This window comes from Martes martes, assembly GCF_963455335.1.
Source record: "Martes martes genome assembly, chromosome: 2".
Taxonomy (NCBI): domain Eukaryota; kingdom Metazoa; phylum Chordata; class Mammalia; order Carnivora; family Mustelidae; genus Martes; species Martes martes.
The window spans coordinates 61,495,438-61,518,825 of NC_137889.1; the positions used below are offsets into that span (position 1 = coordinate 61,495,438).

General features: G+C 38.7%; 1 protein-coding gene across 1 annotated transcript in view; it reads right to left on the reverse strand.

Moving 5' to 3' along the window:
- GYPA (glycophorin A (MNS blood group)) overlaps positions 1 to 20,713 on the reverse strand; it is a 36,859-nt gene extending 16,146 nt beyond the window's left edge. Inside the window, exons 1-2 of the mRNA XM_080796982.1 lie at positions 20,622 to 20,713; positions 16,630 to 16,701 (exon numbers count right to left, since the gene is read on the reverse strand). Of these exons, the coding sequence (XP_080653108.1) occupies positions 16,630 to 16,701; positions 20,622 to 20,658 (109 nt within the window). The 5' untranslated portion in view covers positions 20,659 to 20,713. The remainder of the gene's footprint in view (positions 1 to 16,629; positions 16,702 to 20,621) is intronic.
- Positions 20,714 to 23,388: the final 2,675 nt, after the last annotated feature.

A 23,388-nucleotide genomic window follows, 5' to 3' on the forward strand; every position in this document is an offset into this window, starting at 1 on the left:
TGGTTATTTCTAAGATTCACATGGGGCAATTTGAAACATTTTATCAATCACTTCAAATTAAATACACTATCCCCAGGTTGAAAAATGTCACCTAGGAGAAACAAAAGAAGTATCCTTTTGTACATTCTCAGGTGCTTAAACTACTTTCAATATTCAAAGTAAGGAAACTAAAATCCCACAATACGTACCCCTAACAACCATCAGGAATGTTTTGATGCTTACATTCGGCAGCAATAGCCCTCAATTCTGCGTGACTCTCCCACATTCCTTGGGCCCTAATCAGCTAATGGACAGCTGTGGACATACAGAGTTACCCAAAGCTGCAAAATTTCTGTGAATAAGGGGATTTTAAGCAGAGTTTTTTTTACAATGGAATCTTCAATTGGGTTGACTAGGTTGAAAGCATCCAAGCAAATTTGTAACCATTAAACAGCAGACATGGTTTGCCTATACCACTTAGGGACAGGATTATGAGATCTCTCTCTCTCTCTTTTTTCTCGTGCTCCGGGCCCCTAGATTTCTGTAGCTAAATCAGCTTTCAACAAATCTGATTGCATCATTTGCAAACTAAAGGTCAATTTAAATATTGTCTTCTTTAATTCAGAATGTATTTTTATACTTTATATGACAAGGTCTCTTAGAACATCTAATTCAGCTTCCTCACTTTACAGATGAGAAATTTCATCTCATTAAAATTAACTGATAAGCTCAGTTTAACACAGCTGGTAAGGAACAGAACTGAGACCTAATTCTGCTGACTTCCAATAATATTTCCATTTCCAGGTCTGTGCCTGGTTGAAATCTTGTCAGCAAGATTTCTTAGATGTTTTAGCATATTAGGTGGTGAACATCCGGATGCACTGAACACACAAAAAAAGACAAATGCCTTGCGATTCTGGGATCTTGGGGGCTAGGAGTTTTAAAATAGTCGTATATTCGTCATTTTGATTTTTTTCACACCAATTTATTGCAGTAATTACATTATATCTCTTAGCCCTCAGAATCCTCTTCCTATAGCCACAAAGAGAAACTGTTTTCTAGTAATACTGACATGAGGGTCATTTTTTCTTTTTGATCTGTTCACTTCTCTTAGGAAGAACACATCCGGATTATACCTGAAAAATTCCAGGTCTCTAAGAGAAACATATATTGCTTGAGGCATTATGGAAGTTGTGTCAGCATCTTCCTTTACAACACTGTGCATTTCCTTAATTGCTCTGAAATATATACTCTGAAGGCTTTACCCCATGTCTACTTACAATGACTCACCATCTGAACCTTGAAGGATGGGAAGAATTTTAAGTAGAAATGTGGAAGAGGGGGAATTAAGCTCGAGAAATATCGTGAGCTAAAATGCGACGACAAGAGGGTTGCAATGCGTGTTCACGTGGAGACCCGGAGGCAGCCAGCAGGCCGAGGGTGGCAAGCCTCTCAGACTGACAAGAGTTAAAAGTTCAAGTGGCAAATTAGTGCAAAATAAAAACAAGAGTAGCTGCAGCAAGGCCTCAAAGTCCTCATTTAAAATTTTGTTTCCGTGTCCAGACACTGACATGACATTTGCTACGGTACTTCTTTTTTTTCAAAGATTTTGTTTACTTAATTGACAGAGATCACAAGTAGGCAGAGAGGCAGGCAGAGAGAGAGGGAAGCAGGCTCCCTGCCGAGCAGAGAGCCCGATGCAGGACTCGATCCCAGGACCCTGAGATCATGACCCGAGCTGAAGGCAGAGGCTTAACCCACTGAATCACCCAGGTGCCCTGCTACGGTACTTCTTAAAAAGTATGTTACAGTGACTGGAACTGAATCACCTAATTTTAGGTTCGGGAAGGGTGTAAAGAATGAATCCATATATGCCATCCAGAATGGTAAAGATTTCTAATTTTCATGATTTTATCATCTCATACTTATATAATATCTGAATTGTTCCAGAACATTAACCTCTTTTGTTTCTTCTCCTCACTGTTCTGATCTCACCGTTGCTCACTAAGACTCTACCAGTCTGAGACGTCCCTGTGTTGAGTCAGGGAGCATGGGAAGGCCCCCATCTCTGTTCCCAGTGCACCAAAAAGGTGGGGTAACTTGTGGGCCCAGGACACGTTAGAGATACAATGGAGACTAGAGGTCCAGTTTCCTAATACCCTCCTCTATGCTCTTCCCACTATATCACACGGCTTTCCCAAACAGTTGGCATTTCTAACATGAAATGTTATAAGAAAGAATAACAATAAAGTGCCATGTTGGACAAATGCCCTATGGTCTTGCTTAATGGCCATACTCCCAGTAGCTGAGCTCCTGTCTCGGTGTGATAACGCCGGCTCTCGCAGCTGCTGCCTTGGGTTTGGTTCCCTCCTGACTTGCAGCTGATAGAAGCCTTATCTTGCAAAAGCAAACTCTTACAAGGACACACCCTACACATGAAATGCCTGAAGTAGTTTCCAAGTCAGAAAACTAAATTTTCTAAGCGCTATAGTTTTGTTGTTGTTGTTGTTGTTGTTGCTCTGTTTTGTTCTTGGCATTGTGAGGACCATGAAAACTGATTGATAAACTTATCTGTGGAAGTTTCCCACAGCTAATTTGTGGTCAGACAGGGACAAAAACTCACATCTCCTGACTTCCAACTCAGTGTCTCTTTGGCCAGCCCCTCTTGTTTTATACAGAATGAATGTATAAATGAGGATCTTGCCTGTTCCCAAATATATATTGTGTCACTATTGTATATTATATATATCTATAACTATATAACTATATATATATATTTGGAGGACACTATTGTTGTGACGCAATATTTTAAAGGAAATATTCAGTTTTGCTCTTGAACCACAAGATTGACAAACTCAATCTGGATTGAGTCAGATGTCCATCCTGTCTGTGGTCATTCATTTTTCTTTTTTTGGAAGGGTTTTAGGAGGCTAGAATAGTCAATTACAACTTAGAAGAATTGAGCTTCCTAAAGAATAAAGTGGTCATTGTGATGACATTTGAGCCTGGTGTTTTGAATAGCCCTCAGTATTTGGTTTGAACTCTCTGCTCAAGAGCTCTTAAAGAAAGGGGCAGGGACACCTGAGTGGCTCAGTGGGTTAAAGCCTCTGCCTTCGGCTCGGGTCATGATCCCCCGGTTCTAGGATCAAGCCCCGCATCGGGCTCTCTGCTCAGCGGGGAGACTGCTTCCCCCTCTCTCTCTGCCTGTCTCTCTGCCTACTTGTGATCTCTGTCTGTCAAATAAATAAACAAAATCTTTAAAAAAAAAAAGAAGAAAAAAAGAAAGGGGCAGCTTGTTAACCAGTACATTTCATGAGTGTGGTGTCCAATGCAGTGACCCAGTTTCCGCTCATCTATAGTGTGGCCTGCTCTGGTGGCTCCCATGCAGCCAGGTGGTCACACTTTTACCTTCCTTCACTTGATAGAATAACAGCTCCTCATTGAGTCCTCATTGTGGACTAGGATGACAGCAGCTTCCCTCAAGGAACCTTGAACGTGACTGCCTGGCTCTGGACTGCCCAGCTGCTGGCCATTCTCATGGTCCCAAATCATTGTTGAGGCAGCAGGAATAGAAAGAAAAATCAGCCTATAATCTCAGCCACTGTACTTTCTTCAGCCCGGAAAGAAAGAAAGCAAGGAATATCTCTGCTATCCCAGTGAGAAAGGAGGTCAGAGTTCTACTCCTAGCTTTGCTACTAACTGGTTGAGGATCTGAGTAGGTCACTGAATTTATCAGTTTCTTGCTTCCAATATGAGAGTAATGGAACAGATATCCTCTAAGGAAGTTCACTAGTCCCATATCGTTTGTATGACTGAGATAATAATATTCATATTTAACACATTGCCTATTCACTACAGTCTGGGTATCCTCTCTTGCCATCTTCAAAACAATTACCTGAGTGCATATTATTATCTATTAATCATTAGCAGTAGAGAAAAACAAAGATCAGAAACATTGCTTAACTTGCCTAAGATATTCAGGTGATAAATGGTAGAGCTGGACACTAACATTTTAATTTTATATAATATTCATATGTCACAAAATATCATTCTTCCTTTGATTTTTTAAAACACTTAAAAAGTAAAAACCATTGTTAACTTGAAGGTTGTACGAAACCTGGTGGTAGGCTGGATTTGGTTCACAGACTGTAGTGTGCTGGTGCCTACATTAGTGTATGTAGACTCTCTGGCTATGGAACTCAGTCATCACTGTTTTTTGAGAGAGCCCCTTAGATGGTTCCAACTGTAGTCAAGAGAGTGAGTTCCTGCAGTAATTGGCTTTGAAATCAATTCACTGTGTCATTGCTGGTGTTTAAATATTAAATTGTATAAAACAGAAAAGAGTGCATCACATAATAAGGAGAGTTATTATTTTGTGGCATCTTGTTTCATATGTGTTTATGTATTTGTGTAGGGTGAGTTGCAGTGGACATTTACTACATTTTAATCACATTTGAATGGGTCTTGAGGTTGAGATACCTTGCTATACGCTATCTGAATACCTGGCCTCCAGAAGGGCTGAGGGAATCAACAGTGCATGACACAACTGAGATCCATTCAAGGCACCTATGAGCTGCTGGCTAGTTGGCTCCACCCTAGACCAACCTTACCCAGTTTTTATAGGGTCCATAAAAGCAGCTGGAGTTTCTGTGTGTACTGTGTCATTAAAGTGATTTGGGGGTTCTGAGAGAGAATTCTTTAAAAACATAAAGTTAACCAGCAGGATAATTACAAATAGACTATATACCTTCAAAACACATAAGAGGATAAAGGCGAACTGACCATAGCACATATGTCAAAACATCAGAAATAAATCATTAAAAAAAGAAAGTATGAATAAGGATAACAAAAGATACTAAATGTCAGTTGTGAATCCATAGATGCATATAAATGAAATTTCCACATTAAAATACAAAGACCTTTAGATTGAGTCAAAATAGATAGGAAAAAAAGGGCCCCAGTGAATGTATGCTAGATCACAAGGAACACAAACAAAAGAATATAAAACATGTAAAAAATAAGTGCAAAGGTATATTAGACAAATAAAGATAAATAAAAACAGGAATCAAAAATTTTGAAATTAGGTAAAGTAAACTAAAGACAAGGATACTTACAAAGACATGGAGGGTTAATTTATACTATTAAAGGACATATTGCACAATGATTCTTAGGTAAATATGGATCATTATATCCCAAAAACATACCAACAAGAAATACCAAGCAAAAGAAGAAATTGACAGAATTACAATAGTTGTGGAACAATTTTAACACTTTTCTCCAACTGTGATAGATCGATGAAGCAAAAAAAAAAAAAAATACTGACAGGACCTGAAAAACATCTGGCTTGCAGTCACAAGTGATTGATGTTTACTTTTTGGGTGCAAGAAATCAAAGAGAATAAACTGTATCATGTGTTCCTGCATTCATACCCTCACTTCGAAGTGACATTGCTGAAGTGCCTGACAAGATGCTTTTGTGATCTGCACCTGACAGGATAGTTCAGGGAGGAACGACACCAAGAGGCATATTTGTGCAGTGTTTCTCCCAGGAGGATGCAATTTCACGACCACGATTCACCCTGCCAGTTGCCTTCAACCCATGTACTATTCTTGCATTCTGTACTTTGGGATTATTTTATTTCTTATGATTTTTAAGTATAATAGAGATTGAGAAATAAGTGGTAATCACCAAAGGGAGATCCCGAGATAAAAAGGTTGTCTAGCCCAGAGTAAAAGGAACAAAAGGCTAACATCATAGTCACACAGTTCAGGCTCATTAACTGCACCCGTAGGAGAAGACAGACCACCAGCCTTCAGTCGGGTCTCCACTTTAATGAAAGCACAAGCAGAGACCTGAGTGACAATGTTGCAAGAGTAAGGAAGAGCCAAGCCTGGAACATCACTCTGTAAGAGACAAATTAGGTAACTTAATGTATTGAATAAGTGCCCAGATTCTAGAGCCGGCTTGCCTGCATTCAGACTAATTTCCCTATCCAATAGCTGAGACCTTGGGCAGTTTGGCTAATCTCTCTGTACTTTTGTTTCCTCTTTTGTGAAATGGGGATAATAATTGTCTCTATCTTATAAATTACTGAGTTAAATAAGTTAAAATATGTATAAATTTTGCACAAAGAGAAAAGCTGGTCTTAAATATGGAATTGCTAAGAACTACAAATAACCAAACTAATCTCGAAAAGGAACAGAGGTGGAGGGCTTACACTTCAAAATTTCAAAACTTACTACAAAGCAACAGTAATCAAAACAATATGCTGCTGCTCAAAGAATCAATGGAATAGAATTGAGAATCTAGAAGTAATCCCATACATATACCAATAGATTTTCAGTAAGTGTGCCAAGATAATTAAATGGTGAAAGAACAGTCTCTTCAACAAATTGTGCTGGAACGACTAGTATCCTAATGCAAAAGAATGAAGTTGGATTCTTATCTCACACCATCTAAAAAAAAATCAAATAAAAAATTGGACCAAAGACATAAATATAACAGTTAAAACTATAAAACCCTTAGATGGAAACATAGGAGTAAAACTTTATGACCTTGACTTTGCAGTCAGTGGTTTTCTTTTTTTTTAGATAAAATGCCAAAAGTACAAGCAACAAAATTTAAAAAAAAAAATTGGACTTCATCAAAATAAAAAACTTTTGTGTGTCAAAGGATGCTCTCAAGAGAGCAAAAACATGACCCACAGGGTGGGAGAAAATATTTGCAAATCATCTGTCTGCTAAGGGTCTATTATCCAGAATATATAAAGAACTATTATAATGTAACAAAACCAGAAACAACCCAACTTAAAGATGGGCAAAGAACTGGAGTAGACATTTCTCCAAGAAGATATACAAATGATCAGCAAACGCATGAAAAGATGCTTAATACCATCAGTCACTAAGGAAATGCAGATCAAAACCACAATAAGATACGACTTCACACCCACTAGAAAATAACAAGTGTGGCTGGAGATGTGGAGAGACTGGAGCTCTCATACACTCTCGAAGGGACTGTAGAATAGTGCAGCTTCTATAAAAAAGTATGGCATCTCCTCAATAACTTATATATAAAATACCATATGACCCCAAATTTCTACTCCTAGGTAAACTCAAAAGAGAATAAAAAAAAAGGTGTTAAAAAAAAAAAACTTGTACAAGAATCTTTATAACAACACTATTTATGAAAGCCAAACAAGTAGAAATGACCCAATGTCCATCAACTGATGAATGAATAAATACAATGTGGTGTATTCATGCAATGGAATATTATTCATTCATAAAAAAGAATGAAGTACTAGCACCTGCTACAACATGGATGAAACTTGAAAACATTATGCTAAGTGAATGAAGCAAGACATAGAAGGCCATGTACTGTATAATTACATTCATATGAAATATTCAGAATAGGAAAACCGATAGAGACAGAAAGCAAATTAATGGTTTCCAAGGCCGATGGGAGGGGAAATGAGAATTTAATGTATCTGGTATTTCCTTTTAGGGTTATGAAAATGTTCTGAAACTAAATAGTAGCTATGGGTATACAACATTGTGATTATACTAAATGCCACCAAGTTGCATATTTAAAAATGGTTAAAATGGTAAAATTTGTTACATGTATGTCTCCACAATAAAAAAAAAAATTAAATCTATGTACCTGGCTGAGTGTAGTGCTTGGCACGAAATAAATGCTATATGAATACTGGTATTATTATTTGGAATCTAACTGTATACAGAACCTAACCTATACTATACCAAGGTAGAGATGGATGTGCCAAAGTTGACTAAATAACTATGTATAGAACTTTGTACACTAAAACTAAAGATGACATCTTCTTTTCCAGTGCTTACATATAATAATTTGGGTTACAAAGAAACTCAACCAAAATCCCAAAGTGGAAATTATATAGGGCATAGTGTCTGACCACAATACAATAAAATGAGAAATTTATATGGGGGGAAAAGTGGAGTAAAAAATAAAATTTAAGGAAGTAACCAACTGTGACAAAGTAGAGGATTAATGCAGGAATTATTGACCATTTTGAAATTGACAGCAAGAACATCTCTTATCAAAGTTTAGTAATAATGGCCAAAAATAAACTTACAAAACTCACAATCTCAACTGATCATTATTAAACAAAAAAGACAATAAATAAAATGAGCAAAAGTATAGCAAAATAAAGCTTACAGAGATTAAGGAAGAAGTCAATAAAGATAAGAGCAAAAATGACTAAGAGTAAAATATCGAAATTGATTAATATGTCAAAATAGTTTTTGAAGAATTAATAAAATAAGCAAACTAATCAATCAAGACAAGTTGAAAACATAAAACACAAATATGTAATTGTTAGGAATGAGAAAAGGTGCATAAAATTCACAGATAACATTTTTAATCGGAAAACCTTAATTAAAATAAAAAGTACTTATCAAATTCAACACCCAAGGAACAAATAATCCAATCAAGAAATGGGCACATGAACAGACATTTCTGCAAAGATAGCCAAATGGCCAACAAGCACACGGAAAAAGTGCTCTACATCGCTCGGCATCAGGGAAATACAAATCAAAGCCACAATGAGATACCACCTCATGTGGAGGCCAAGAAAAACAAGGCTGTACCCACCTCGAGTCTAGCCCTGACATAAGTACAGCCATCTTGACAAAGCAAAAGCTGGCACCTTGCACCCCCTCTCCACCCGCTCCCCTCCCCTCGGTAGTATATGTGAACAAATAGTTAACTTGTAGAAATCACAATCCTGCAAGACAGGAGTCTCCCTCAGTTTACAAATGTCCCAGTGCTAAATCTCACTAACAAGGACGCTTGATAGGAGGAATGTGACATTCCACCAGGAAACTCCCAGCTGTCTTTATGTTAGTGCCTCACTAGAGGGAAAAACGGCCTTGGCTTGATAATAACCAGGCCTCCAATATCCTGACAGTCTTCTCTACCCTGATAGCCCTTCTGAATATCCCCTTTTGTCCTCACCCACTGCCGAGTCCACCCCTACTCTGCCTTTAAAAAATCTGACTGTAGTCTGGTTCAGGGTCCAAGTCCCTACTCCGCTACATCAGGTATACTTGGGCCCAAGCTTAAGCTTGTCAAATAAACCCTCATGCGATTGCATCGGTGTTGGCTCCTTGGTGGTTTCTCGGACGTGAAACTCGGGCACAACACCTCACACCAGTCAGAACAACTAAAATTAATCAGTCAGGAAACAACATATGTCAGCAAGGATGTGGAGAAAGGGGAACCCTCTTCCACTCTTGGTGGGAATGCAAGATGGTGCAGCCACTCTGGAAAACAGTGTGAAGTTTCCTCAAAAGGTTGAAAATACAGCTACCCTACAACCCAGCAATGGCACCACTGGGTATTTATCCCAAAGATACAAATGTAGTGCTGAAGGGGCACATGCACCCAAATCTTTATAGCAGCAATGTCCACAATAGCCAAACTATGGAAAGAACCTAGATGTCCATTGAGAGATGAATGGACAAAGAAGATGTGAGATATATATATATATATATATATATATATATATATATATATATATACTATTCAACCATCAAAAAATGAAATCTTGCCATTTGCAATGATGTAGATGGAACTAGAGAGTGTTATGCTAAGAGAAATAAGCCACTCAGAGACAGACAATTATATGATCTCGCTAATATGCGGAATTTAAGAAACAAAACAGAGGATCATAGGGGAACAGAGGAAAAAAAAAAAAAACAAGAAATCAGAGAGGGAGACAAACCATAGGTGACTTTTAAGCATAGGAAACACACTGAGGGTTGCTGGAGGGGAAAAGTGTGGGGTGATGGGGTAACTAGGTGATGGACATTAAGGAGGTTACATGATGTAATAAGCACTGGGTATTTTATAATATTGATGAATCATGGACCTCTACCTCTGAAATGAATAATACATAATCTTAATTGAATTTAGATAAAAATTAAAAAAATAAAATAAAAAGTGTCTTGGAAAAATATGTATGATTGAAGGGTGCCTGGGTGGCTCAGTCAGTTTAGTGTTTGCCTTTGGCTCAGGTCATGATCTCAGGTTCCTGGGATCAGCCCCACATCAGGCTTCCTACTCAGCAAGGAGTCAGTTTCTCCCTCTTCCCCTCCTTCCACTCCTTCTCTCTTTCGCTCTCTCTCTCTCTCTCTCTCAAATAAATAAAATCTTTAAATATACATACATATGAATATGTGAATACCTATATCTATATCTATCTATCTATCTATCTATCTATCTATCTATCTATGACTAAGCATCTAATGAAAATAAGCCTGAGAAATAAATAGCCATAAAGAAACAACACTGCCAAAAATTTCACTCAAGAAACACACTCAATTAAGAAATATTTAAGCAAATCAAACAAGACAACTCTTTCGGAGCCTTCAAAAAAAATCAATGCCATTAAAAAAAAAGTTGGGTAATCTTTCTAAACTAAAATAGATGCAGCAACCAAATTCGATGAATGAATGTAGGTTAATATTTGATTTTAAACAAAAACAGCTATAAAAGACATTCATGGGACAATTGGGGAAATACAAATATAAAGATTATGTTATGGTATTACTATTAATATTGTAAAATATGAAACAATGTGATTGTTTAGGATAATGTCCATTTTCTTAGGAGGTGAATATGAAAATGACTGTGAGTGAAGTGTCATAATGTCTGCAACTTATGCTCAAATGATACAACAAAAGTGTATATATTTATACACTTACAGACAGATAAAACACATATGGTCAATTATTCACAATTATTAAATCAAGAAATATAATATATGAATATTTCTGCTAGTCTTCTTTGATTTTTTTCCATGTGTTTGGAATTTTTCAGAATAAAAATTTAGAGAAAAGGAGTAGGATAATATAATTCACCATATTTGTGTATACATGAAGAAAATATAATTTTTGCTTATTTTTGTAAAAAAATCCTTCTACTATAATTGGAAGAGATGACTCTTCTTCAAAATATCTTTCATGCTTAAAACTGAGACATAGTGATTAATTATTTTTGAATAAAATGCACAAAAATTCATTTACCTTTTTTAAAAAGGTTTTATTTATTTATTTGACAGAGAGAGACAGTGAGAGAGGGAACACAAGCAGAGGGAGAGGGAGAGGAGAGGGAGAAGCAGACTCCCCACTGAGCAGAGATCACTAAGTGGGGCTCAATCCTAGGACCCTGGGATCATAACCTGAGCTGAGGGCAGGTGATTAACTGACTGAGCCACCTAGGCATTTACCTTTTTGATAGGAAATGCATGTGTGCACACAAGTGGATTGCAGAAAAAATTTATGTATAGCAAATATAGGTAAAATGATCCTAAAACAAAAATTAAATGCAGCACAACATTAAAGGAATACAAGAGACAAGGAATTGATACTAGGATGGGAAGCACAGGGCAATATAATATTCATTGATATAATTCATCACTTAACATAATATACTGAAGCATAAAAATACAGCGAAAAAACAGAAACTAGTAAGATGAACAGACATTCTTAAAGGAAAGTAAGCAAATGTTTAAAAAATACTCCTGTCATACTTGGTAGAATAGATATATTCTCTCTTGATAACTGTCAGAAAATTTATTATTATACCATTAAGCTATGGAAGTCAAATTTCAATGTTTCAACTATGATGCAGAAAAGGTATTTTATAGAATTTTAGATCTTTTCTTGATTAAATCAATGGGAAATTTCTCAATATGATAAGGATAATTTACTGAAAGCAACAGATGTCATAATTAATGGTGTGGCATTCATATTATAGGTAGTCTCAAGACAAGGATGACAACTGTCACTACCATTATATAACATTAACATATATAACATTTAGAAGTTCTAACAAATGCAATATGATAGGAAAGGAGCAGCTAAAAATATTTATTTCCAGTGAAGAAACAAAATTTCATTTTTATACGGAATACAATTACCTAGTTTTGAAAATTGAAGAAAATCAACTATCTTAACCAAAAAAAGGTTAGTGATGTCCCTTATAAAATGAACATATACAAAGTAATAAATTCATCTTAGGCTGTCAATAAACAATTTGAAAATATAATGAAACATGTTTTTTTAAAGATTGTATTTTGCAGAGTGCCTGGATGGAGCAGTCATCAAGTGTCTGCCTTTGACTCTGGTAGTGATCCCAGGGTTCCGGGATCGAGACCCACATCCGGCTTCCTGCTCAGCAGAAAGCCTGCTTCTCCCTCTCCCAATCCCCTGCTTGTGTTTCTCTTGCTGTATCTCTCCTTATCAAATAAATAAATAAAATCTTTAAAAATTTTTTTTTATTTTTCATTTATTTGAGAGAGAGAGAGTGCATGAGAGAGCATGAGGAGGGGGAGGGACAGACTCCCCACTAAGTGGGAGGGCTCTCTGAATCCCAGGACTCTGAGATCATGACTTGAGGAGCCCAGGTGCCCCTGAAACTTATTTTAATTAAGACATAATATAATAGAACATGTAAAATGCCTCTTCAAAATGGAGACACATACATTTATCTAAAGTTTCTTTCAGAATTTTTTTCAACTCTTCAGAGGATGTAAGATAAGACTCAGAAGAAAAATGTGATCTATTCCCAATTCATAGATTTACCATTACAAAGTTTTTCTTTGCCATGAGCTAATTTATTCATTTCGTTCCATCGTTCATTCTATTCTCACCAAATAACATGGAGATAAGTTCATGTTGCCTAAGGGATAGCTTTCCCAAGTGATTCTGAAACTCATCTGGAGGAACAAACCAAAACTTCTGGCTTCCCATCAAGGCAAACCAGCTTGTTGCAGACCAAAAATCCTCCTGTCCATGATACACAGAAGAGCTGAGCCAATGGAAAGCATCCAGGGAGGGCAGCAGAGTCTACCAGAACAGCAGGCTCTGGAGGTGGAGGGGAGGTGCAGATGGGTGAGCTTGACATTGGCCACCAGCTCTCTCTCCCCTGAAGACATTTATTTGTCTATTTCCAAGTGAGTCCCGAGAAGCTGTGAAACTTGTGAGAGAGTTTAATGGTCTCACAGAACGAGGGGTTCAGGGCTCACTGAGGAGGAGAAGCCACAATGAATGCTACAGATTTTAAGTTGGGACCCCCAAAACGCTACTCCCTAGAAATAGGGGTGAACAGAAAGAGAGCTTTCCAAAAGACCAAATGCCGGCTGTAGCTCTCAGAGGCTTGGTTGCTGAGTGGATTAAGATGTTTCTTCTCCAGTAACTGCCCCCCCAGAAGCCAGGATCTGAGCTGGCTCTGGTTTGCTTGCCCTCACTCACCTCACCCCAAATCTGACTCTGATGGATCCCGGCTGTATTTAAAATTATGATATTTTATTCACCATTGATTTTTTGCATTCATCTTGAGTTTTTAAAAAAAAAAAACATTTCATTAAAATATTTATCTTGATGACTTAAGGTTTTGGTGTCCCCTTCACTTTGGTACAGAGGTGACAAGTTCACTCACTCTACCCTAATCCCAGCCTTGAGTCCTACACCTCAAATCAGTGAATTCCATTGCATGCAAATTACATTTTAGTAAAGCTGTTAAAAAATAACACAGAGAAACAGTTTCTTTTCACTTGCAATCAAGGAAATCAAAGTCAAAACATAAATATACCAGGTTGTTCACTTAACCTTTATCTCAGATAAAGACTTCTGGGATACAATTTGGCAAGAAAGTACTGAGACAGATGCCTTCAAAATCTAGTGATGGGTATACACTTTGACATAACTTTTGGGGAAGTGAATTTAGCAATATTCATCAAGACCTTTAAAACGTTCATATTCTGACACAAAAACGAGTCTACAAGATGTCTATCTTAGAATTGTTTAGGTATTAAGGGGGCACTTGTGATGAGTACTGGGTGTTATACGTAAGGGGTGAATGACTAAATTCTACTCCTGAAACCAGTATTACCCTGTATGTTAGCTAACTAGAATTAATTAATTAATTAATTAATTAAAATTATTTATTTATTTATTTATTTAACAGAGAGTGGGAGAGAGAGGCAGAAGCGGGTTCCCCACTGAGCAGGGAGGCTGATGCGGGGCTTGATCCCAGGACCCCGGGATCATGATCTGAGCCGAAGGCAGACACTTAACTGACTGAACCAGCCAGTGCCCCAAGCTAACTAGAACTTAAATAAAGACCTAAACAAACAAACAAAAGACTGTAAAGCAGAAACAGCCTAAATATTTGAAACATGGCATAGGTTAAATAAACTATGATTATGCATTGGATGTAATACCATGAAGCCATTAAAACATTTTATAAGTATTATTGACTAATATGGAAAAGATGTTCTCTAAGTGAAGAAAAGTCATCGCTTCTCGGCCTTTTGGCTAAGATCAAGTGTAAGTGAAGAAAAGTCAGGTTTCAGAATATTATGTCAGGTTTCAGAATATTATGTCATTTTTTAAAGTATATATTTGTAAATATACCTAGAAAAATTTCTGGAATATTCATACTAAAATGTCAACGGTGTTTATTTCTGAATAGCAGATTAGGAATAAGGAAGGAAGAAGAACTTCCCCAAGAGAGTAGAACTTCCTCTCTTGAGGAAGGAAGTAGAACAAGTTGGTTAAGGCTGAGGGTTCTACAGTTAAACCCTCTGGATTTGTATCCAGCTTTCCTGCTTACTATATGTTCTTAGGCACATTTTTTCTTGTTGTTCTTGTTTTGATTTGTTTTTTTAAGATTGCCTCCCTCCTTCCCACCCTCCTTCCTTCCGTCCCTCTCTCTCTTCCTCCCTCCCTCCTTTCCTTCCTTCCTTCCTTTGAAGGAGAAAGAGAGAGCAGGGGCAAGAGCAGAGAGAGAGGGACAAGCAGACTCCAAAATGAGCCTGGAGCCCAACACCAGGCTCAATCCCGGGACCCTGAGATTGTGCTGGAGCCGAAATCAAGTGTATGGATGCTTAACCGACGGAGCCACTCAGGTGTCCCCCTTAGGCAAGTGTTTAAAAACTTTCTAGGGGCACCTGGGTGGCTCCATCAGTTAAGCGTCTGCCTTCGACTCAGGTCATGATCCCAGTGTCCTGGGATCGAGTCACGCATGGGGGTCCCTGTTCTGTGGGAAGCCTGCTTCTCCCTCTGTGTTCCCTCTCTCACTGTGTCTCTCTATCATAAATAAATAAAACCTATAAAAAATAAAATAAAATAAAACTTTCTGAACCTCTGTTTTTTCACCTGCGTAATGGGGATAGAACCTATTTCCTAGAGTTATTGTCAGAATAAAATTCATGTAAGGGGCTTAGCATGGTGCCTGGAACATAGAAAGTGTCCCGCTTGAACTACTTATATTTTCCAATTCTCCTTGTTCTCTAATGAATATGCGAAAAGTTAAATATAGGCATGACCCTTGTCCTCTCTTTGCATATGGTTTCTGTAAAGTGGAGAACTCATTGTCTCTATCATTGGGTAAATATGTTCTATCACTGGATTCACAGTACCTAGGATCAGAGGTGGTGAAAACAGATGTGTAATTGGTGCTTGTGTGGATACTCTGAAGGCATAGCAACAAGTTAAGGTCAGGGGAGGCTAATGGTACAGAAGACTGATGTTAGTCATAACGCAGTCTGATTTTCATATTGGATTAGAAGAAGCATAGCTTAGCAGAAAACCCTTCACTTGACTCATTCTCCATTTACTACCAGGGATCTAAACTCTTCTTCCCTAAGTGAAGCCGGTTTGTCTTTCTTGTTGTACTTAGTTAATTGCTTAAATTTAACACCTCCGTGGGTTATGCACACCTTGGAGGGAAACCCAGCACTTTTGCTTGGATCTTCAAAGCAACTTGCTAAATTTGAGTCTGATTCTAAAATACCAAGGGAGATGAGGCTCTAGCGGAGATGAGAGCAGAACTCTCTTCCTGCACCTTTGCTCTGGGGGCTGGTGTCGTGCTTGGGGACTGAGAAAAGAATATACAATGTTTTATGATTTGGGGCTTGTGATGTTTTTAGAGGCGTTTACTTTTCTGAGACAGGCTCAGAACAGGCCAGAACACTCCCTGAGTCCCATGATGTGACAGAAGTCTCTTAGTGAATAAGCATCTTAAGGTTCTATATGCTACCACTTTACTGGTACTCTTAGCTGCTGGAATGTGGCAGCTGGCAGTTTGGGTCTGTGCATCATAACAGAAGTGTATGGGTTGTGTATCATAGCAGAAGCAAACCCTGTAAAAATGGAAAAATTATTAAGTATGGCTTATCTCATCTGTTCACCAATAATTCTTGCTTTTTGCCTGACCAGATCCCTGAAATCAGTTTTACCAGACATTGTAACCAAATTTATTTGAGCAGTTATAACCACAGTGAAATGTATCTCCCAGGATCTTGGTTTTCTTGTTAATCTTTGTCAGCATCGCTTCGTGATAGGGGCATCTTAGAAAGCAGAGATTTGTTCAGTTTGCTTTTAAATAGTTTTTAAACTCTTCCTAATTATACTTTATTGATTCTCTTTGCAGAAAATTTAAAAAGCATCAAAAAATAAGAAAAACATCCCAACACTACAATCCCAACACTTGGAGATAACCCTGGGATGTTTCTGCTTTAGTTTCCATCCAGGTCATGTATCACAGAAGACCACACAGAGAGGTACTAATTAAATATGCAGAAATGATGATGGCTGGAAAACTATTACAAACCTGCTTCTTCCGGTAACTTATCTTGTACATCCTGATCCGTGGGATCCTCTTCGTTTTGAGTAGAAATACAACCTATAAAGACAAGTTGGGGAAATCACTTAAAATGTGCCTCCTAAATTGGTTCATAGGTGTATTAAACAATCCTCTAGAAATCAAAGTTAAAAAAAAAAAGCATCAAAAGAATGTTAAATCTAGTTTCCCAATTTAAAATTAGTATGTGTCAGGTTTTTTTTTTTAAAGATTTATTTATTGACAAATAAATAAGCCAAAACCACGAGTTGGACACTTAACCACCCAGGCACCCCAAGTGTGTGTCAATTTTGAGGTACTATCTCATCTCTGTTTCCCCTCTCTTAGGGATCCTTCCCCAAGTGTTCATAGTGGGGTGTCCGTTTCTTTCTAAAAACCCAATGTCACACCAAGCTAATGAGATTCCTAGGTTTGGGGGCTACACTGCATGTTATCTCAGGCTGAGCTTTGAGAAGTCACTGGGGTTTAGAGGTGGAAGGAATTCTATTCTATTGTATATAGGCACAAGGAAACTGAGATGGACTGATTCTACACAGTTAAACTAGTCTGCACCAAAATTCTGGTCATTTGTCATTTCTGCAACTACTATTTATTGCCTTTGAGTTTATTATTTATTTACTTATTATTAATTATTTGTTTATTATTTATTGAGTTTGAGTTTATTGAGCTTACTTTGTGCCTCGCAATGTGTGGATGAATAAGTAAGGACACAGGTTTTACTTTGAAGAAATTTAAGTGGTCCTGAAACCCAGCTCAGAACGCTTTCCTATAACTTCTACACGGGCAGAAAGACACTCCTCCATCACCAAAGAAAAAGGAGATGCCTTGTTTCTTCACTTTGTCATTCTAAGCATGTGCTCTGCAATCTGATGTACCTGAGGACTATGTAGAAAGATGCTCCGGTATCAGGGTTTATCTACGCGGAGCTCTCATTTTGTCTAAACAAATGAAGACAAATATTCTTTCCTTTCTTCTCCTCCTTCTCTTCTCCTCTTCCTCCCCCCCTTTACTTGCTTCCTTCTTGGTTCAACCAATATCCTAATACATGTCAAGAGCTATGCTTGATTCTGGAGATACACTAATGAATAAAACAGCCATAATACCTGTGTCTTTGGATCTTCCAATTAAATCTATATATTATGGTCTAGAATGCAAATTCTGCATACATTTTCAAGTAAAATCAGGAAATTTTAAGAGATCCTGCTTTATGACATCGTTTGCCGATCAGAGTGTTGCAACCCTCTATTCTCAAATTCCTTGTTAGCGTCAGAATCTGGTTTTCAAAGAAAAGCTTTGAACACACCAAGTTTTCTGCCTGTGTCAGAGCTTTAACCTTTGCTCTTCCCTCTTCCTTCAACGCCTTGCCGCCAGATGTCTCAGGCTGGCTTTTTGTCGTGGTTTACTTCTCAGCATAAATGTCACTTACTCAGAGAAAAATGTCCTGCTACCCTTTTGGAAATCAGCCTGCTGCATTACGTTTATCACCTTTCCCAGTTGGGTTTTCTTTGTGTTATTTATCACTGCCCTTATGTTAGCGGTTTACTTATTCCATTTAGTGCTGGTGTTCCCTCCCACAGTCTGCCCCCACCCACCCTGAGCAGACCCTCCCAGGAGCTCAGGGGTCTTACTGCTGCGGCCTCAGGGTCCAGCACCGGGCCCGTAAGAGTCGAATGAGTACATGAATTCAGGGATGGGGAATCAGACAATCTGAGGAGAACTTACTCTCCATTTGGAGGATGATATCTGATAAATTTAGAATTAGAATTACTGGTTTTACCCTTAAGATTCCTGGGGAGAGAAAAACAGCCTTCTCTCTTTTTCTCCCTAGCCAAAGATGTTTAACCAGCCTCACACTTCCCAGACTCTCTCCTTCAGTTGCTGCGGGGGGAAGGGGAAGGATCCTGCTCAGACACCTTTGCGTTACTCTATAAAGTAGTCACATCCAGAGGATTTCTTCAGAGGGTTTCAGAAAAGGCAAAGATAGTAGGGAGCACCATTGGCTCTGCGGCCTCATGGTGCCTTTGGAGTCACGTGGCCTTGACGATCGCTCATGAAGTTTCCATCGAAGGCCTTAGTACCCTCTAGCAGGTGTTGATATGAAGAATTTCCTTCTTTTCCAGGAAACTTTTCCAAATATCCCACCCCACTCCCGCCGCCAAAAAAAAAAAAAAAAAAAGGGTAATGCATCTAGTTGGATACGGAGCAGGCCCCCTTCCCCCTCTGAACAACAGAAAGAATACCTCTTCTCTCTTCTGTGTAATAGCTCTACAAGTACTGAAATATATTTAAATATTATACCACATCTCCTCTGCTTGTTCTCTCTTCTTCAAGCTAACTGTCTTTATACTTTGCTACTTGAAAAAATTAGAGCAATTTTATTGTCTTCTGTTTTCCTATAATTTTCCCATGTTCCTGGACTTCTCGGAAATCACATACCCAGGTTTGCTCCCTAGACAGTAATTACTATCACAGCTAAATTATTTATTAATTTGCTATTACTTTATTTTGTCCTTATTTCATTTCTGGGAGGCAGGTACCCACAATGTATACATTTTACACATGATCTTAGCCAAAAGGCCGAGAAGCGATACACAATGTATACATTTTACAGATGAAGACGCTGAGGCAAAGAGAGGATGCTTCACCTTAACGTTCCCCAGGCTTTCAGAAGTGGAAGCAGGTAGGAGACCAGTTCTGTCTGTTTCTCATGCCTGCATTTTAACCATTATACATTTTATCCCCTAATATATCTTAGAAAATGCTAGATCCTTTCCCTGTCTCCTACAGAGTGCCCAGAAGATCCCTGATCTGAGCTCCAATTTGAGTCAGAGTGATGTCTGGGGGATAAATACATTTCAAGGAACTGCCTGCTTCTTATCTCTGTGCTGGGCGCTAGGATTTCTAACACATAAACACTGCATTTGAGAAGACATTAACCATACCACTCTCAGGAAGAAGTCAAAACTAATTGTTAATTTAATACAACTTAATAATACTCCATATTATTATCTCAGGATGGTGAGATCGAGCCTCACATTGGGCTCAGCGCTGAACATAGAGCAGGCTTGGCATTCTCTCTCCCTCTCCCTCTGCCCCTCCCTGTTCTCTCTCTCTCTCAAAATAAAAAAATTAAAAAAAAAAAGGGGGGGGGCGCCTGGGTGGCTCAGTCTGTTAAACTTCTGCCTTTGGATCAGGTCGTGATCCCAGGGTCCTGGGCTCAAGCCCCATGTCGGGCTCCCTGCTCAGTGGGGATCCTGCTTCTCCCTCTCCTCTTTCTCTCACTATTTCCCTCTTTCAAATAAAAACAAAATCTTTAAAAATAATAAAATAAATAAAAATAAATAATACTCTATGTTAATCTTAATGAATTGATTTTGACATTTTGATATCTCCCCAAACCACACAATACCTAAGCCAATAAGACTTGCTTTTTCTTTTTCCTCCATCATTCCTCAGTAACGGACCACAGAGTGGGAAACAACTCCCACATGAATTCAGAGTTCATGCTTGTAGCTCGTACTCTTTTGGTGGGAGAAGGAGGAAATTCGAACTCTTCAGAAAACTTTTTTGAAAACTGAGGACCCGATATCCACCTTCATTAGTGACTCTTTAATTTAGAAGTTAAACACAAAGAAGGCGACAAATTTATTCACATGGGGATATTTCTTATACTATTTGATACAATTCTTTTCACTGTAGCTGGACTTAGAGCTGAAGCATGCTTCTCTTACTGGAAAACTCTGATCCAGCCATAACTACCAAGCACCTGAGCACCGTAATCCGATTCCTTCCACCGTACCAGCTCAGTTCCAATAAAAATCCATTCACCAGACTGAGATCTGAGACACTAGTCATTCATTTATTCATTTAAGTAAGATAGAACTTAGGGCAGGCAGTTTATATTTTAATCTATAATTTTATATCCAATATAACAGCATCATGCTAAAAAAAAATCCACTTACCTGAGAGTAGTAATATAAATACTATTTTTTCGTACATCCTGAGATCATGAGAGGGCTCTCAGTAGTCAGTACTGGGAAGCCACCAGGGACAGACTGGTGTGGTGGCCCGTGGCCCCCCCAGGAGCTGGTATCTTTCAGACACACCTTTTTGAGGCAGCACTGATAGGCCTGGGAGGCAATTTAAATTAGGCAAATTTGTCAAACATCTGTCAGTAAAGATACACGGATCGCTTCTTAGCTGGCATTATTAAAGTGTTAAGTAAGGTCTTCACTGCAGGGAATTGGCTGCTACATGTTAAATTTAATTGGCATAAATTTTTTTTTAAGATTTTATTTATTTATTTGACAGACAGAGATCACAAGTAGGCAGAGAGGCAGGCAGAGAGAGAGAGCGAAGCAGGCTCCCCACTGAACAGAAAGTCCCATGCAGGGCTCTATCCCAGGACCCTGAGATCATGACCCGAGCCAAAGGCAGAGGCTTTAATCCACTGAGCCACCCAGGCGCCTCCATTTGTCATAAATTAAGTGAGCATTGCAAGGCAGTGGTCTTCAGGAGCTGCCCAGTTGGACCTTGAAGACCTGAGACAGGGTCCCTGAGCAAGGGTGGGGTGGCCGTTAGGGAGCTAGAGACCTTCTCATGTTTCATGTAGAGACCCTCGCGGGCCGGGATGAAAGTGACTTCTTATATGTGAACTGAATGTATTGGAGAACTCCATTGCCATTGAGCGCTCTGAGGTTTGAAAGAATTCCCACACCCATGACAAGTCACACAGTGATCTGAGAATGCATGAAACACAAGAAAATTTCATTTCAAACCAGTGTTTCAATGCAACAGCTAGGACCCGCGTGGCGGCAATCAGGGCGTTCTTCCTCTCCAAAATATGCCTCACAAAGCAAGCAGAAATGTGTGGCAGGACAATCATGCAAACACTCAAACACAAGGCAGATGACCCCAAAACCTTGTTGTAAAGCAGGTTAAAATGTGGGGTACAGCCCTCTGAGGAAGGGCCATTTTAAAGGGAGGCAGAAAACAAAACAAAAGAATATGAATTAGATCTGAAACTGCTCAAAAGAAGGCGATTGGGTACTCTACCTAAATCTTCCCATTAGAGCCATGAATATCTTTCCTGCTTGCCCTGGGAAATCGATTTGCTAAGTCAGCAATTTGTCAAATAAATTATATGTATATTTTCACCCAAAATGTGGTTTAAAAGACTATTTATGAAACAAATGGTTTGCAGCCTCAGGAAATGGAGCCACGGAGAGAGGAAAAAAAGTCTTTTACTGGAGAAAAGATGGAGAAAAATGTCAGCTAACATCCCAGACAGGGAGCTTGGAGGGACAGAGCGGGCGCTGAGAAGCAGGCTTCAGGGGGGACTAGGACTGAGGGTCACAGAGGGGGACTCTGAGAGACAGTGCAAGAATGTTAAAACCCCAGAATCCTGGAGCCCCTCTGAAGGGCCTGCCAATTCATGCAAAGCAATTATAGCAAAATTTACAAGTAGTTAAATGTAACCAATATTTAGGAAACCAAAATCTTGCTTAAATTTAGTATTTGCTATGGCTGGATATCAGGTTGGGTTGCAGAAATTGTTCCTAGTAGACAGTCAAATAAAGGAGATTTATTTTTGGATATTAATAAGAGCAATAAGATTATTTCACATGATTTCGTATTTTTAAGGTAAGAACAATTAGCATGAGCCTTAAAAATGCTATCTCCCTTTGAAAATAGGTAAATAGTCACTATCCTCACAATAGATTATTAGACAGCTATTAAAATCATGTTTTCAGGGGCGCCTGGGTGGCTCAGTGGGTTAAGGCCTCTGCTTTCGGCTCAGGTCATGATCCCAGAGTCCTGGGATGGAGCCCCGCATCGGGCTCTCTGCTCAGCCGGGAGCCTGCTTCCTCCTCTCTCTCTCTGCCTGCCTCTCTGCCTACTTGTGATCTCTGTCTGTCAAATAAATAAATAAAATCTTTAAAAAAAAAATCATGTTTTCAAAAAATAAAATCAAATCATGTTTTCAAAAACAGTTGAAAAAAAAAAAAACAGTTGAAAGACTCGGGATAAAAATGGAAAATGGCAAGATCCAAAATTGTATATACAAAAATAAAATCCTGTTTGATTCTTTTTTTCTTCTGTGCTTGTTACCTCCGCCTGGAACACATTCTCTTCTTACATGATCTACTTGTATTCTGTTTAAGATCTCAGTTTAAGAGTTCTTCCTCCAGCAAGCCTTCCCTGACTTCCTAAGTCTGCATCAGGGTTTTCTGTTCTCTTATCATCGAGCTTACCATATTGCACTGCAGTCATCTTTGTGTCCTCACTGGACTACAAATTCTAAGTGTGCATGCCCAGTCTATGGCTATCTTACTTACCACTGAGTGCTTGGGGCACAGTTGACAATAAATATTTGTCAAATCAATGAAAGGCAAATGAATATTGCACTGCAGAGGAAAGCAATTTCTTTTAGGCGATCTTGGGGAGCAGAGGTAGGTCTAGCTATCTATCTACCCATCTCCTATGTCATATCGTAGCTTCAGGTTACCTCCAGCATGGAAGTCTGTCGCTAAGGCGGAAGGAGAACAAGAAAATCAGTCTAAAATCCGTAGCATCTTCAGCCTGGACTGATGGGCCTCTGGGAAGACTTCCTAATGTGACCTTCTGCTTTCCTGGGGAGTCACTTCATTAACCACTCTTGAAACTCCTGCAACACTTAAGCTAGTTCATTTGTTTTCTTGCATGACTATTTTGTTGTATTAGTAAGTC